Source organism: Punica granatum, chromosome 1, assembly GCF_007655135.1.
Source record: "Punica granatum isolate Tunisia-2019 chromosome 1, ASM765513v2, whole genome shotgun sequence".
In the NCBI taxonomy this organism is placed as follows: domain Eukaryota; kingdom Viridiplantae; phylum Streptophyta; class Magnoliopsida; order Myrtales; family Lythraceae; genus Punica; species Punica granatum.
In genome coordinates, this window is record NC_045127.1 from 14,728,463 (window position 1) to 14,744,794 (window position 16,332).

The 16,332-nt window shown below is 39.0% G+C and overlaps 1 protein-coding gene across 1 annotated transcript; it reads left to right on the top strand.

Moving 5' to 3' along the window:
* The first annotated feature begins 7,463 nt into the window (after window positions 1-7,463).
* Window positions 7,464-15,176, top strand: LOC116203717 (transcription factor IIIB 60 kDa subunit-like). Its single transcript, XM_031535606.1, has 19 exons — window positions 7,464-7,800; window positions 7,925-8,006; window positions 8,280-8,346; window positions 8,720-8,787; window positions 8,941-9,024; window positions 9,107-9,183; window positions 9,463-9,519; window positions 9,598-9,710; window positions 10,124-10,241; window positions 10,982-11,170; window positions 11,214-11,382; window positions 11,666-11,779; window positions 12,090-12,159; window positions 12,256-12,365; window positions 12,894-12,974; window positions 13,148-13,285; window positions 14,112-14,201; window positions 14,585-14,638; window positions 14,736-15,176. The coding sequence occupies exons 1-19, from the start codon at window positions 7,772-7,774 to the stop codon at window positions 15,039-15,041; spliced, it is 2,016 nt and encodes a 671-aa protein (XP_031391466.1). The 5' UTR covers window positions 7,464-7,771; the 3' UTR covers window positions 15,042-15,176.
* The last annotated feature ends 1,156 nt before the right edge of the window (window positions 15,177-16,332 follow it).

The following is a 16,332-nucleotide window of genomic DNA, read 5'->3' on the forward strand; positions in this document are numbered from 1 at the left end:
TACTCTTTGTCAATTTCAATTTTTTTTAACCTTTCAACAGTGTTATTCACTCAAATACTAATTCAACATAAGATTTTTATACCATGCACCGCCTGTGAAAATCGATTTTTCATAGGCAGCTTCTACAATAGTGACGTGTTATTTTCTATCCCAATAACGAACACCGTTAGCTTTTAAATTAATTTTATCTTTGTAATTAAAATTTTAGAAATTACCTTAAATAAAACATTGATTTTTTTTATAACAATAACAACTTATTGAGAGAAATAACCCTAATCAATACGTAAAAAGGACACAAAAGTGACAAAACTATCTCTACGTTTTTTCTCCTTTTCTGCTATATTCTTTAAGCTCCATGGATATATAAGTTCTCTAGCTAGTAAAAGACCCAATACGTGTGTAATCGAAAAAAAGACCAAATAAGTGGGCCACTGCTCAGTTCGATAGTGGCGAAAGAATGGTGTACACGTCAGAAAAATTTACACTTTTTATTCTTTGCTTTAATTTAACTTATGATTGAATTATATATAATCTTTCAACAAATAATTCATTCCATCTATTTAATTTCGAAATTTTTTTCCCGCTTCTTATTCAACCTTATAAACCAACTGCTACTTGGAGATGTGAAAGTAAGATTATGTTATTTCACTTTGTGACCACACATCTTTCCATCTGCTAGGGAAATCATTAACATCGCATTACCAGAGCTAAACATACGTATATTTATTCGCTGCATCATTTTCAAGCATTTCATCATTATTATAGATTTTGACTGTTCGCATAACACTGAAAAATCTATTTCAATAGACATCAATATGTACTTCTAAATATATTAGTAAAGTATACATGGATATCAGTGATTTTATAAATTTGTTGGTACTTGCAGTCTATGTTCCGTTAGTACGGGACTCATTTTATTTTATTTTTTTTCTTTTTTGTAGTGTTGAAAGGTATAACCCTCATTTCCGAGCTAGTCTCCTCCATGGTGACCATTTTTCAGTTGCCACCTTCTCCATGGCCACCATGTCTACATGCTACCAGCTCCATCACAGCTTTTGCCACCGCCTCCGTCCTTGCCACTGCTCCGGCAAACTCCCTTTACTGGCTTTTCCTTTGTTAATGACAGTGTATCGTATATTGGTTTTGTTACGATACCTTGGGGATAGTATAGAAAGGAGAAAACAATTGCTATCCAAATATCACCCAAATTCATGCTTTGTTTAGGTAAGAGGGAAAAGGAAGAAAAGCATGGAAACGTAGAAAAAGTCGTATGAGATTTTTGAAAGCTCTTAAACGTACAGAATTTCCGCTCGTCCCTTCCCTCCAATTCTGTTGAGATATGTTGTCCCACATTGAAAAATTGAGAAAGAAACCACAAGCTTATACGAGACTTGGGTCCAGTAACCTATTAGCTTAAGTTTTTGGGTTGCAAATGGGCTCAAGTTCGTGTAGGCCCAAGTGGTATTTTACATGGTATTAGAGCGGGTTATGCTTCCGCGCGCTCATGTGGGCTTACACCACGCCAGATTCGATTTCGAGGTAGCCAAGAGTGCGCCTCATGTTAATCAGGCCCAAGAGTGGTCCGGTCCAGTTCCGAGGTAGCTAAACGTGCACCTCTAGTTAGGCCCGAGTGTAGAGCTCGAGGCTAATTTGGTATTTGTCCCCCCTTGCCCGAGCACGGGAGAGAATGCTCGGCTCAGGTCAGTTGTTAAGGGCGGATGTTTAAAGCACGTGGCACGTGTTGGACCACACGTTGCCACGTGAGAGCGGGTGTTGAGATATGTTGTCCCACATTGAAAAATTGAGAAAGAAACCACAAGCTTATACGAGACTTGGGTCCAGTAACCTATTAGCTTAAGCTTTTGGGTTGCAGATGGGCTCAAGTCCGTGTAGGCCCAAGTGGGTATTTTACAAATTCCCTCGATCTGTACGGAGGGTAAATTAAGAGCCCTGCTTCGCTATGGTAAACTTGAATTTTTAATCATTATTTTATTGATGTAAATTTTCTAGTGGATTATCTCTTTTTTATTTTTATTCTGGTAATGTTATCAAAATGAAATTTTCGAAACATTTTTTTGCGTAAATCTTTATGTTCATTAAATATTGTATGGCAATTCCCCAATCTGCAGAAACTGATATTAAACTCACTTTTTTTTGCTTCTAATGAAGAAGGCTGGCATTTAAGATAGTTTTAGCCTACTAGTGACAAATTATTACAAAAACAACAATATATTGAAGGGGAAGAATTTTTTTTTCAATTTGTTGAGCAACTTTGTAAAGAAAGTACGTGGATAGAAGTATCAATAATGCGAGCGAAATCAGTTCGGTGCGATCTCCTGTCATAAATATGCATTGACACGGCAATATTCGATTCCGAACTCCAATGAAAAAGCCTCTTCTCTTCTTACAAATCCCGGTGGAACTCGAGTTAGCTGAATTACAGTTGCTGGTAGGGGTGTGCATGGGTACCTGGTATACCCGGAATCGGTTGGAACCTACTCTAACGGGTAGGGTCCGGATAACTCGTATTGAAAATAGGGTAGGTTCCGGGTATTAAAATTAGGAACCTGTGAAAATCGATTTCGGTTCCGGCTCCTGCCTACAAGGTACCCGAAACCGATTATTTATCAAAAAAGAAGAAGAGAAAAGAGTAAAGTTACTATCTCCTCTAATGAATCAGAACATAGGCATTTTGTTGTGTGAGATCGTATTATGGATATTCAATTTTGTCGATGGATTGATGAGACATTATTATTTCATTGTTGTGGATTAATCTAAATTTTGTTGATATTCTATTTGGCGTGATTACTGATTATGTATGTGACATTTTCGATTTTATTTAGCGAGAGAAAAAAATTTACAGGTTCCAATAAGGTACCCGGAACCTGTGGTATAATACAGGTTCCGATTCCATGATTCAACAGGGTAGGGTCCGGTTCCAAAATCTTAGAACTTGTCCCTTACAAGATAGGGTTCGGGTATTATGAAAAATACAGGATACCCGGAACCAATCACCCCTAGTTGCTGGGACCACGTACGGAAGTTGACAGACCCATTGCGATTGCTGAAGTTGGGTTTGCTGTGGGTGGGTCGTTGGCCCGACCCGGGAACAATATTGACCCGATTCTGCTGGCCTGACCCGACCACATTCTTGACCCGATATACCCACCTCCTCTCCTCCTCCTCGAGCGCCCACCGTTGCAGCAGCAAGGACCACCTCACGACACTTACGTGCAGTGGCGCTCTTCCATTTGACTTCTCTAGTACTATATATCTTGGCGGCTATTCGTCTGCTGCCTACGTACCATGTCTATCAAGGAAGACCATGGGACCGTCGGTTCAGCCGCCTCTGTTGACCCTCAGAAGGAGCAGTGGATTCAAGGAGTACCCGTGACATGAAGTTGCTGGTGTCGTCATGCAAACCATGAGGAACAACGTCCATCCAACTCTTTGTCTGCGAGATCACCGATGGACTCGAAGACAAGCGATAGCGATACTTACTTACTTCTCTGTTGACTGTGAAAATTAGCTTGGCAAGGTCATGGGGGCATATCTTCGGTGAGGGATACTCCGCCATGCCAAACTGACAGTAGCTTGATAAGTGCGAAAATGATAAATTTGGTCCTATAAGTTTGCCCTTCATGCAATTTTGGTCCTATAAGTTTGCAAAAGGCCAAATCGATTATATACGTTTGGTCCGGTAGACAGTTTTGGTCCGGTCCGTGACTTACCATAATGGAGATGCTGACGTGAACTTAACACCATTAATTTTATCAACATGGCTATTTATTATTGGTCAAAAATTTAAATATTTAAAAAATAAAAAATTAAATAAATGTAAATAAAAAAAACCAGCCCGAAATGGCTGGGTCCTTGCCGAGAGGGAGAGGCTGGAAGGGGGAGACCCTCGATCTGGACCCCTCCCCTCCCTCCTTTTGTTTTAGCGACCGAAGACTCAGCGAGGTCGTCGGGAGGGAGGGGAGGCCGAAAAGGAGGAGCGCCCCCGGCCTCCCCTCTCGGCCGCCGAGGGGGGGGGGGGGGGGGGGCGATCAGGTCCCCCCGTCGGTTGGAAACCTACAATATGTTAGGGCTGGGTTCTTTTTATTTATTTATTTTATTTTATTTTATTTTTTTCTTTTTCTATTTAATTTTTAAAATATTTTAAATTTTCAACCAATAATGAATAGCCATGTGGACAAAATTAACGGTGTTAAGTCCACGTCAACCCCATTATGTCAAGTTACGGAGCAAACCAAACGTATACTGATTTAGTCCTCTTCAAACTTATAAGACCAAAATTGTCTTTTTCTTCCGAAGTTTTATCTAGTTCTTACTAAAGAATACACATATATTATATCTATAATCATATATACACAAAGAAGGGAAAAGTCGAACAAAAATAACTAATTAACGGAGACTTTATATGCCTACTCTCCTATCACCAAGAAAGCTCAGTATTACTTGGCCATGTAAAACAATTAACCGCTGCATCTCTCTATCTGCGTCTCTCTGCATTTGTTGGAAAGGATGGAGTCTCTCTCTATGTCTATGCTCAGTGGCCTCACCTTGTTGTTGAAAAGTAATTTGCAATTATGATATTATTACTTCATGGTTAAGATAGTACAATCTAGAAGCCTTGCACCTCCATAGAGAAGAGAAGTTCAAGTTGAACTTTGATATGCCAAGTTGTCATCTCAATGGAATAAAGAGAAATCCAACTCAAACTTTAAGTTCCTATTTGTCATCTTAGAGGGAGAAAGACAAATCCAAATTGGAATAGTCACGCTAGTTGTCAATGTGGATGATACAGTTAAAATTTTATCCATTCCACCTCCATAGAAAGTCTATCTATATGTATGTTATTTGCTTGTTAAAAAGATGCCATAGATGCTAGAGGATCACTAGAGAGTGTGTGTATGTAATTCCCATGTAAATGCATACAAGTGGATGTTTTGTTAAGATAATACATTTGTACTTCTTCTATTCTCCAAATATTTCCCATTGCCTCCATCAATTCAATAAACGCAACACCACCTGCTAGTATCAAAGCCTCCAAAATTTCCAACATCTTGGTATCAGAGCTAGGTTCCCCCTTCAAAAGCTCCATCAACTTAGATAGCCATGCCTCGACAAGCAACGACATGGTCTTCAACTATTCTCAACAAGGTATCCCAATCTTTGTTGGAAAGAAGTTTGAGATATAGAGCACCCTCATGAAGACGTTATTCATCTCCCCCGACCTTTGGGATATCGTGGAGAATTCCTATGAAATTGTGAGTGCAAGTTCGGAGGAAATAGCAGCTCGGTCTGCACAACACCAAAGGCAACACAAAGAAAATCGAGTGAAAGATGCAAAAGCATTGTCTTTCATTCATCAAGGGGTAAGCAAGTCCATTCTTCCCAGACTCATGGGTGCAACTCCATCAACAGTAGTATGGGAAATTATGAAAAAGCAATTTGAAGACTATGATACGGTGATCTCCATCAAATTGCATAATTTATGGCGAGAGTTTGATAACTTAGCCATGAAGGAAAGTGAAGATGTGCAGGAATTCTCTACGAGAGTTTTTGTTATTGTCATTCAAATTAGAAGCCATGGAGATACCATTGAGGTTAAGAAGATAGTACAAATTTTTTTTAAGGAGCTTGCCAGCAAAATTCGAACACGTAGTTACTGCGATTGAAGTATCAAAGGATTTGTCAACCTTCTCCATGGTTGAGTTGATGAGTTCTCTTGAAGCAAGCAAGAAGAGAATTAGCAAATTCTCATCGCAAAACTTGGAGCAAGCCTTCCAATCAAATATGAATATCAACAAGCAAAAATCTCAAGATGATGATGCAAATAAAGCAAGCAGTTCTACTCAAAGATACTCCCCACGTGAAATATAGAGGACGTGGAAGAAAGAGCAATTCCCTCGAAAGAAACTCTGGCAACTACAACAATCCAACATGCAGAATAAACAGAAAAGTAGGACATGGAGCTGAAGATTGTCGCTTCAAGTGTAAAAGACGCAGAAATCCAACCCACTTAGAAAGAATAAGGAAGATGACCATGGAGCAAATTATTCAGAAGAGCATGACGACAAAGACAACATGTTCTACAGCTACATGAATGCTCAACAAGATCCAAAAAATATTTGGTACATCGATAGTGGTCGCAGCAATCACATGACTGGAAACAAAGGCATGTTTACAAAGTAATATGCTTAAAGAGTCATGTATTTTTCAAGAGAAAAATCGGCAAGTTCAACGTAATATGCTTCGTTACATTCAATTACCATAAATTATTATCCATGTGATTCGAGACGTGGTTTCTCATGAAGAATCTAACATAAAACGAAATCGCGCATTTTTATTTTTTGACATGAATATGAAGATCATCAGCTTCATGTACTCGGGTAGAAACATCGAGTGATATCACTCGATGTTTTCACCCTTTCTCGGCTCTCGAGGGCCCTACATCCACAGTAACGATACACTCGTTTTGTTATTCTTCTTTTCGGCCATTGCCCATAAGCAAATTGATCAATCAATTAATGGATTTATTTGGAGAGTACTTATAGAATGCAACCGCGATTGGGGGAGCGGTGGCCATTGGTGAGGCCTCACCACTTGCCGCCCTCCCCTCTTCCTCTTCCCATTTTTTTTTCTTTTGTTAAATTCTGGGCAGCGAGGGCCTCATCGGCGTCACCACCGTCCAGTGGGGTCGACAATCCCGGTTGGGGTGCTGGTGGTGCTTCCGCAGCCTCCATCGGTGGACACCCTTCACTTCTAAAAGTCTTTCATTTTTTTTGTTTAATTCTATTTTCCTTTTGCTGTTTTAAATTTTTTTTAACGAATTTAATATTACTTAACTACTTTATGGTCTCAACGTTAGTGCCACGGGTACACCATTAATGCCACGTCAGTGATACCCATTAAAATTGACGAGGGAGTTGATGGGATGCTATATGTGATAACAAAGTCGAAGTCGATGACTTTCTATGTCATTTTCTAAAGTTCGTGCCAGAAATTGAGAAAATGAGTAAAGTTCATTTTTTCCGGCATGCATTTTGGTATCTGAAATTCAGTTGAGCCATGTGAAATCACTAAAAAATAAAAATTTGTGAGTATAAATTTTCTCTAATCACGAACAAAGTTGGTGCTTTCCTAATTCATTCACCATTACATGACTTTTAAAATAATTTAAAATCCTATCTCAGAAAAGACTTAGAAATTTTTTTATGATCTGTTCAAACTTCGCCCCACTAGTTCACGAGTCTCATGCATCCCGACGACATAGAATGGTTAAACACGGCAAGTCATAGGAAGTGGCCTCATAGGGATTTGAATCCGCGATTGTGTGAATACTAGTGCTCCTTCTTACGACTAGGTAAATCGTTACAGCCAAATTAAAATTAAAACTTAAATCTCCTTAATTCTAGAACTAAAAGCACCATATATATTCCATTTGGTATTTGGGCGGATTCCACACGTAATAAGCTCGGGCTCTCCGTCTTCCCCTCACCTCGATCCTCTCTGCTCGTGCTCTCGAGCAGTAGAGCTGTCTGCTTTGAGACTCAAAATTCTCTCTCTCTCTGTTTTTTTTTTTTTTTCCCCAGTAAGGTGCTGCCAGTAGAGGTCAGGGCAGGTCGGACCCGAACCGCACACAGGGCAGTCAAGGGCGCAGGTCAGGTCCGAATATTCAAATAGCCGCCCTGACCTGCTCCATTGCCATTCCTACAGCGGCACAAAGTTGCAGAGATGGTGCAGCCACTGCGCGAAGGTGGTCATGGCGAACCGGCCCTTTGACAGCTCGCTGTGAGTTCTATTATTATATTGCCTCTGCCAAACATAATTGCGCATTTTTTTCCGGCTGGTTGCTGCGGTTGTAATGAGTGTATTATTGGCTGGTAAATTTAAAATCTATCCGTTGAATTTCCAGTTGCTGCTCGGAGTGCGGGAAGGTGTTGGAGGATTCTTACTTCTCTGAGGAACCTACATTCATAAAAGGTGGGGCAGGACAGGTGCATCCATGGCGATAATTCAGATGATGTGTTTTTTCAAGTTTTCATTTGTTTTCTTTTGATAAAGGGAGAAACTTTGCACATATATATTCTATGGTCAGAGTTCGAGTTTTGTTTCGGCCATTTTAATAGATTGCCCGAAGTTTGTTTATCGCTATTTAGCTTTGTTCTTGCAGTTTGAGCTGAAATCTTGTTATTTGTAGTAGGACAACACTCTCTTGAATAATTTGCCTCTTCGTCGGTCCTCATCTAATTTTATTCACTTCTCTGTAGAGCCATTTATCAGGAAATTTTGTCAGGAGCGATTGTTCTGCTTCAAGAGAAAGAACATTAGACAGTGGTGATTCTCTCTTTCCTAGTAGCCAGCCTAATGTCATAATCATTTCTTGTTTGTTGCTCAAACAGTTGAGTGTCATACATGATTGCTGTCCTTTCTTTAGTTTTGACCTGTGTATCCTGAATGGCGGAATTCGTTAAATCTAAAAAGAGAAACAAATAAATGCGCCTCCTTGTGATGAAGTTGTTGCTAAGAGCTCTGCTTCTCAGGATCCTCCAATTTATAATACAATAGGTCAATATCGTCTTTAGTATACACGGTTTGGACAAAACAGTGATTTGCTTTTGACACAGAAGATAGTAGCTCAATGCTGTATACTTGTGGGCTCTTTCTCATGACTTATTATGTTTTGCTTATATGGTTTCTGTAAATTTAGGCATAGGTCGTTTGCGTGTTAAAGGTCCCCTCATCTCTGCTTTTTTGCTGTCGTTCCGTCATGTCTTTGTAAGCGATCGTTTTTGGCTTTTATGATTAATTGAAAACTTCATTTAGGACCGTGCATAGCACCCGCTTAAGCATTTTTTTATGAAATACAAAGAAGCATGTGTTTTGCTTATACACTTTAAGATTCCACTGAAAAATTGTTTTACAGCTTAGGAAGGCATGAAGAATTTGTGCTGTGGTTTAGGGATGGATCAACAACCTGAGGGCATATTGAAAGCCGCCTTGGCATTCTACAGAGTATATATTATCTATTTACTTGTTCCAATTACTTGTTTGATGCAATCGGTGCATGAACCTAAAAGTTTCTGTACCTGTGAAGATGGCGTTTCAGAATAATTTTATCAGAGAGCATAGATCAGAACTAGTTCAAGCTGCTTGTGTTTACATTGCATGTCGGTAAGATATTCTACTTTTATACTTATCTTTAGTCATGCCATTGTGTTTCTTTCATATTTAATTTAATTGTTGGTAAAGCTAAATCTCCGGGGAAAAATTAGAACATACTTCCTCATTGTGCAAATAAGGTCTACTACCTTCCTCAAACAAGGAGGAGAATTTAGTTGGAGCTTTAACAGGCTCAGACAAGAAGCCATTAACTCTATCGTTCTATATCTTGCTGCTGATGTTTTATTCTGGTTATTATGATGTCACTTATTCTCTAATTCCTTTTTGCAGGGAAAACAGATTACCGTATTTGTTCATTGATTTCTCAAATTGGTTAAAGGTAAATGTGTGACGAAGCTATTCATCTCACAGATTATTTTTTTTCAGAAAACTTTTCGTGGATCTGAAATGTGTTGTGTTTTGCAGTTATGTGCTAGTTGCGGTGTTTGTGCAGCTATGCAAAGCACTTTGGCTTGAGGAACACTGCATCATACAAAAGCCTTTTGATCCTTCACTCTTCATTCATAAATATACAACATGTAAGGACTCTCCGTTGTGTCATGTGTAAATTTAAACCTAAAATGTGTTTAACATCCATGTAAACCAGGATTTAAATCTTAGCTGAGTAATTTTACTTGAAGAATGTTCTAATGCAATACGATTGGCATTGGCTGCTTTCACAATAAATTGGAAAATGATGGAAAAATTGTGCGACCTATTTATTAATGGTAATATATAATTTTAACTTGGACATGTTTCCATGTTTTCTTTGAACCAAGTATGTGAAATTATAATGTGCTTTTCAAGTTTGTCTGGGGGGAGAAACAATGATGTAGCTAGGACTGGGTGCAGGTTGCATCTTCCTTTAATTGCGCTCGGTTTTGATGTCAGTGTAATCTTTTTTATAATTTGGTTTTAAGAATGCTGACTGAGATGTAATTATGACAGACAGGGAGGAGAGGCAGTGGTTTGTGGGGAGCAGCAGTATATCTATCTGCACTTGCATATGGCCTGAAGTGTTCTAAGTCTGATGTCGTAAGTAGTAATTTTGTTTTGGTCCATCGAAGAAAGTCAGACTTCCAGTTCTCTTCCTTCAGCGATTGCAGTTCGTTGCATTTTATATTTCCAAAATATATATCGTTTAGTTTCCATATAATTAGAACTACTTGTGGTTATTAGTTGGATGGTGTTCATATACTAATGTTGCAAAGGTACTACAATAGGCTATGGATTTAATATCAAATTCTTCCAGATATCTTATTGCAAGTTTAGCATTCAGTACATTGCACCCAATATATTTTAAATTACATCATTAAAAACAACATATATTTACATTCAGACCATCATTGACTAGTCATTTTAATGAAATTTGCCACTATGAAGCCTATTTGTACGTGTGCCTTTCATTTTTATTTTTTATTTTTTTCGGGGGTTACAAGGGAGGCATGTGACCCTAATACAAGGAAATAGAAAACCTAATGAGGGACCACGGTTAGTCTCAGCACGAGAATTGAACATGGAACTTTTAGATTACCAGGCTAGAGCGTGTGCCATCGCATTACACCTCGTTTCTCTGGGACTTGCTCAGAAACAATTGATGGAAGGAAATGTGGTTATAACTCTATTAATAATTATTTGAGCATTACTCTATCTTCTTGGATTGCTTGGCTGATATTGCACTGTCTTTACCTAACGTTGCCATGGTCTAGAATTTGTGGCTTTTGCTTTTAGTTATGTGGCGCTTAACATGCTGTTGTCTTTATTCTTTCTATCCAATATTGACCTGCAATTTTTTTTTTCGTCAACTAAGGCTGGTGCATGTCCGTGAAGCAACATTGACAAAGCGATTGGTTGAATTTGAGAACGCAAAATCAGCTATCTCTTGGCATTTCACTGACAATTGTATTTTGAGAAGCGTGACGTGCTGTTTTCGTATCTATGGGGAACTGAAAAGGCACTATGCATCGAATAGAAGTGGTGCACAGTCCCCCATAATCAGGTTTCTATCTCTCTCTTGAAAATTGATCCCTAGTCTCCTCTTATTACTGGATCGAGGAATTGAATGCCAATGCAAAGGCTGATGAAACAGGTTCTGCAACAGAAACAAATATTGGATTGGATATATCTGACTCAAGGGAATTGCTATGTGAGCAGAAGGGTACCAACACCCCGGGCTATAAGATTGGGCTCTGTAAATCTTGCTACAACGAAGTGAGTTCACCATCCTTGCTGGAATTTTTTACTCGTTTGGTTTTAGGGTCGATTTTAAAAATTTTCTTTTTTCCTTTTTTTTCAATTTTTTTAACCATTCAATTCAATTTTTAATAATAAATTCTCTCAACTATTCATTACTTTTTCACACTTTTTCTCATAATTCAACAATACAATCATTACAATCCAATTAAAATCAAAACTCAACTCTACTCAACTCTAAAACCAAACACACTAGGTTTCAGTTTTAACTTATGATATGATGAGTTATGTTCTATTTTAGCTTGTAGAATTTTCCGGGAGTCTTGAGGGAGGATCAGATCCTCCTGCTTTTCAGCGTGCAGAGAGGGAACGGGCAACGTTGACTGCTATGGAAAAGGAAAATGAATCGAGTTTGGTTAGTATACTAGTATGAATCTGGGGTTTCAATCGAGTCATAGGGTCTTAACAAGAATTGTTCCTATGACTAAACGATTAGGCGCTATTTAGGCAACCATATGACAGGCATTGTTAGAGCCACTAAATAATTCACCTTCTGTTACCCTGCTGCTAATGATAGAGCGCTGTAATCAGCAAGTATAATGGAAAATAATTGTTGGTAGGGTTGCGTACATAACTGAGCATGGCTTTTAAGAAATTAACTGGTGGGGTTGCTTTGGTTGATTTCTCATTTTCTTTTCCAATTTTCTGGTTGTACTCTTTTAAAGTTGGAGAAAGAGAGGAACAGCTTTCCTGGAGTCGAAAAAGAAAAGTCGCAAACTGACACTAGAAAAACTGGTACTACACTTCATCCTTCCCCTTTCTCAGGAAGTTTCTACTTTCTAGTCTGCATCAGCTTTCTTGAATGAATAACATGAGTCTTGTTACTTACAGTTCACCCAAGCTCCACGGATGGAGGTCTTGATGGATCACATCGTGAAGATAATATGACCACGAATGCTGGTGATGAATCAGACTCCCTTTCTGACATAGATGATGTCGAGGTCCATTTGATATTCTCTACTTCTCTCTTACTGAAGATAAGTGGACACTGCAGTGCGAAGGATTGTGTTTCTAACCTGTTGTTAAAATTAGAACTAGGATTTTACCGGTGATTTGGAAAATTTTAAAAGCTTCAAGCTTGTGGGTGCCTAAAAATTTTCAAATACGTGCTTGAGAAATATGAATTTTCTTCTCATGGGCTGATTAATTTAGGATTCTTCTATGTTATGTGCATATAATGATTATTTAACCCTCGTTTCTAGAGTTCCATATCATGATATTGTGCTACTGCTATCTCTCTTCAGATACATTAGGGGTTATAGTTGGCTTTCTGCACACAATGTATTGGGACCAAACTTGTGCAGTTTATTACTGAATCCCCATTCAGTTTTTCGATTATAGATAGTAAATTCACGTTTGGACCCCATGGGGTTTAATCAGTTTAAGCATGGGTGACTTCATCAGCTTTTGCTCTGGTGTTTTTGCCTTCTGTTGCTAGTGCAGGGTCTTTAATGTTCCTTCCTTTGCAGGTTGATGGCTACCTTCACAATGAGGAGGAAAAAAATTATAAAAAGATTATCTGGGAGAAAATGAACCGCGAATATCTCGAGGCGATGTGGCCATTCTATTACATGTTGCATTTCAGTGGTTTGTAAAAAAACAAATTCTCCATACAAAAAAAGATACTTAGCAAGAAATTGCGGAGAGAAGTACAGTCAGCTTTTCTGGTATCATGGGCTTATGTTCAATCAGTAATTTGTGTTTATGCATATTTTCTGTGCAGGAACAAGCAGCTAAGGAAGCAGCAGCGGCAGCAGCAAGGGAAGCTTGTGCCACCAATTTTAAAGGCACTCCGGAGGAATTGCAAGCTGCACAGGAACTTGCCACAGCTACTGCAGCAGCTCTTGCAAAAGCTAAAAAGGTGCCATTTATCCTGCCGCAATATTGCTCACCTTTCCTACCAACAAGTAAATAAACGTTAAATGCCCCTTAGATTTTCAAATTACATTTATTCAAAGATGTAAATGTTGCTCCTGTCCTGCATGATGATATGATTTCTGTTTTTCATGGAAAAGGAAAATGACAGGAGTAGGGTCAAAGCCAGTTGGAAAAAGTCTGAAGTCTGTCTTTCCACGAAATCCATGGATATAGCAGTAGCCGAAAACAGAATTATCCCGCTGCATTATTGCTCGCCTTTTCTACCAATCTGGGTTATATTTGATAGTGTTTCTGGAAAATAAAATGTATGAATAAGGAAAGGGGGAAGAAGAAAAGTTTCTATATGACAGACATTCTCATTGTTCCTGTTGCCATCTTTTTCCTGCAACAATCTGGTAAAATGGTTAAGTAGCTTGCTGTGCCTGTAATGTTAACCACAGTTTGAACTGTTCTTTGAGTGTTAAATGCCCCTTGCGTTTTCAGGAATTGAATTAAATTTCGAGGATAGATTACATTTATTCAAAGATTAAAATGTGGCCAGTGTCCTGCATGATGATCTAATCTTTGTTTTACATGGAAAAAGAAAATGGCAGGAGTAGGCCGAAGCTAGTTAGAAAAGATTTGTAGTCTATCTTTCCATGAAATCCATGGATGTAGCAGTAGCCCAAAACAGAATTAGTGTTATATGTACGCAGATGTATATGTCTCCATGGATTTTATTATTCAAAGTTGTCGTAAATGCCTTGAAGTGAAAAAGTCAACGAGCCTTCTTTATCTGTTTCTTTATTTTGATTGTTTATCTTCTGCAGGAAAAGAAGCAGATACGAGCTGCTGAAGAGAAAAACGCAACTCCTGCTCAAGCTGCTGCAGAAGCCACCCGCCAAATGCTTATTAAGAAGGTCTGTTGCTACGCACTCGAAAAGAAATGCTGTTAGTCCGGATATGAGAAAATTGGATAGGCTCTTGTTTCTCTAAGAAAATTGGATTGCTAGGGTTTTGTTTGTATAACAGCTATTTGGGTGATGATGCTGCTAGAGCTTACAATCGAATCTTTCCTGGTCATAGTTAAGCACAAAGAATGGTTACACTATTGCCGTGGAGAATTTGCTTATTTCATGGAAAAAGTGAATTGCAGGCAAACACTTAATGCACTATAGTCCTTCTCATGTCTCTCATGAACTTTTCGACCATGCATGGAAATGCATAATGAAGTCAAAAGGCCTTTGCCTGTCAGTAGAGATGAATCAGAGTGGTTTCTAATTCAAGTGGGTCATTTCTGCAGAGGCTCAGTTCCAAGATCAACTATGATGTGCTGGACAAGCTCTTTGATGAAACTGTAAGTTCGTTTGACTTTCCGATAGCGCTTGCAACAGAGTTTCTGATGTGGTAAAATTTATTTATCATGCCCCTTATTCTACCTTCTCTTGAAACAGGGAGCCCCCGAAAGCACGAAGAAGCAAAAGACTGAATCAAACAACAGTGATGAGGATATGCCCCGAAAAGGCGGGAGAGCGCTTGAATCCGAGAAGGCAGACAGAACAGATGAACCGGAAGGGGAAGGGGAAGACTATGAAATGGAAGGATATGCAGAAGGAGAAGAATACGGGAATGATCAGTATTATGGGAATGACTATCTGAAGCAGGATACAATTACGAGGGTAACGACTATGGCTATGATCGTTTTTGACCCAGATGTTTCTCCAGATTCGTTTGGGGCTATATTCTTCGATAGGACATGATAATGTACCGCAGAGGATTGAGATGGTAATTGTACGTTGGAATTTCGGAACACGAGTGATGTGCACATCAAAGAGAAGTATAGATTTATATTAATTAGCATATACAGCAGATTTATTTATATTTATTTTCCCTCATTCAGGAGGAGCTTCAAATTATAATAGGATTTTCTGCCCCTAATACCACCGACTAGGATCATCAGGGAAGGGGCTCGGGAAGCCTCGATCGAGGCCAGGTCTCAGCTCCATAAGAAGTGCAGTCTTGATCGACTGCTTTCCACGCCTCGATCAAATCCTATTGTTATTTTTACTATCCGTGAATCCCACATCGGCTGTGCAAATGGGAGATACGAGATTTTTTTGTTGTTGGAAAGCTGAATGACCTCATTCGAAGTTAGCGTAATGAAATGATAGGTTCATGGTAATGTAGCAATTATAGGTTCATCACTCAAAAGTGCTAGATATTAGGCCTTACATATAAATTTCATATTTTCAGCTTGCATAATCGATATGAGATTCGCGGGGCAATGACAATTATAGGGTCGGTAGTCAGCCCGTTGCCACCACGTGGACCAGAGACTAAGGTTGGGAACACTTTTGTTCGAGGTCGCATCTCATGGGTCGGAGAACACATCTCGACCAAAGCTTTCCCGAACGTGATTGACGGCATAAGCAACAACTATAGGGTCGTCAGCCACTCTTATCACTATGCTAAGAGAATATTAGGGACTGGAAGGGATAGGAAGGGGAGAGGTGGAATTAATCAACCCAATTTTGACTATTTATTTTAAAAGGTTAGGGGAGATTTCCTAACCTCACAAAAGTTATATTCCACCAAAATGATGGAATTAGGAGCGATAAAGTTTTTAAAATGCTTTAATTTAATTTATCTGAAAATATTACTTTTTTTCACCAAAATGATACGTTACATTATTCCACTCTTTCTCATCCTTGAAACATGAATTTCACTATCCTTCCCCAAGACTTGGTTTCCCATCCATCCTTATTCTTCCTTTCCTCACCCCCTCCACACCTTTGTATTCAAACAAGCTGTAAGGCTCGGGACTACAGACTCTGTTCAGGGCCAGACCTCGGTCCTTACCGTGTTCGCAGTGTTAGTGCTAGTGATAGGGCTGACTGGCGCTGGGAATGGCGATGCGGTGGCTGGTGTCCATCGTGTGGGTCGTCAATCGGGGCTTAGAAAAGCCTATGCTAGAAGTTGCCGTACATCTTAATTTTCCTTATTTTTCTTTAATTTTTAAAATATTTTTTCAGATTTTATTTATGTTTAATT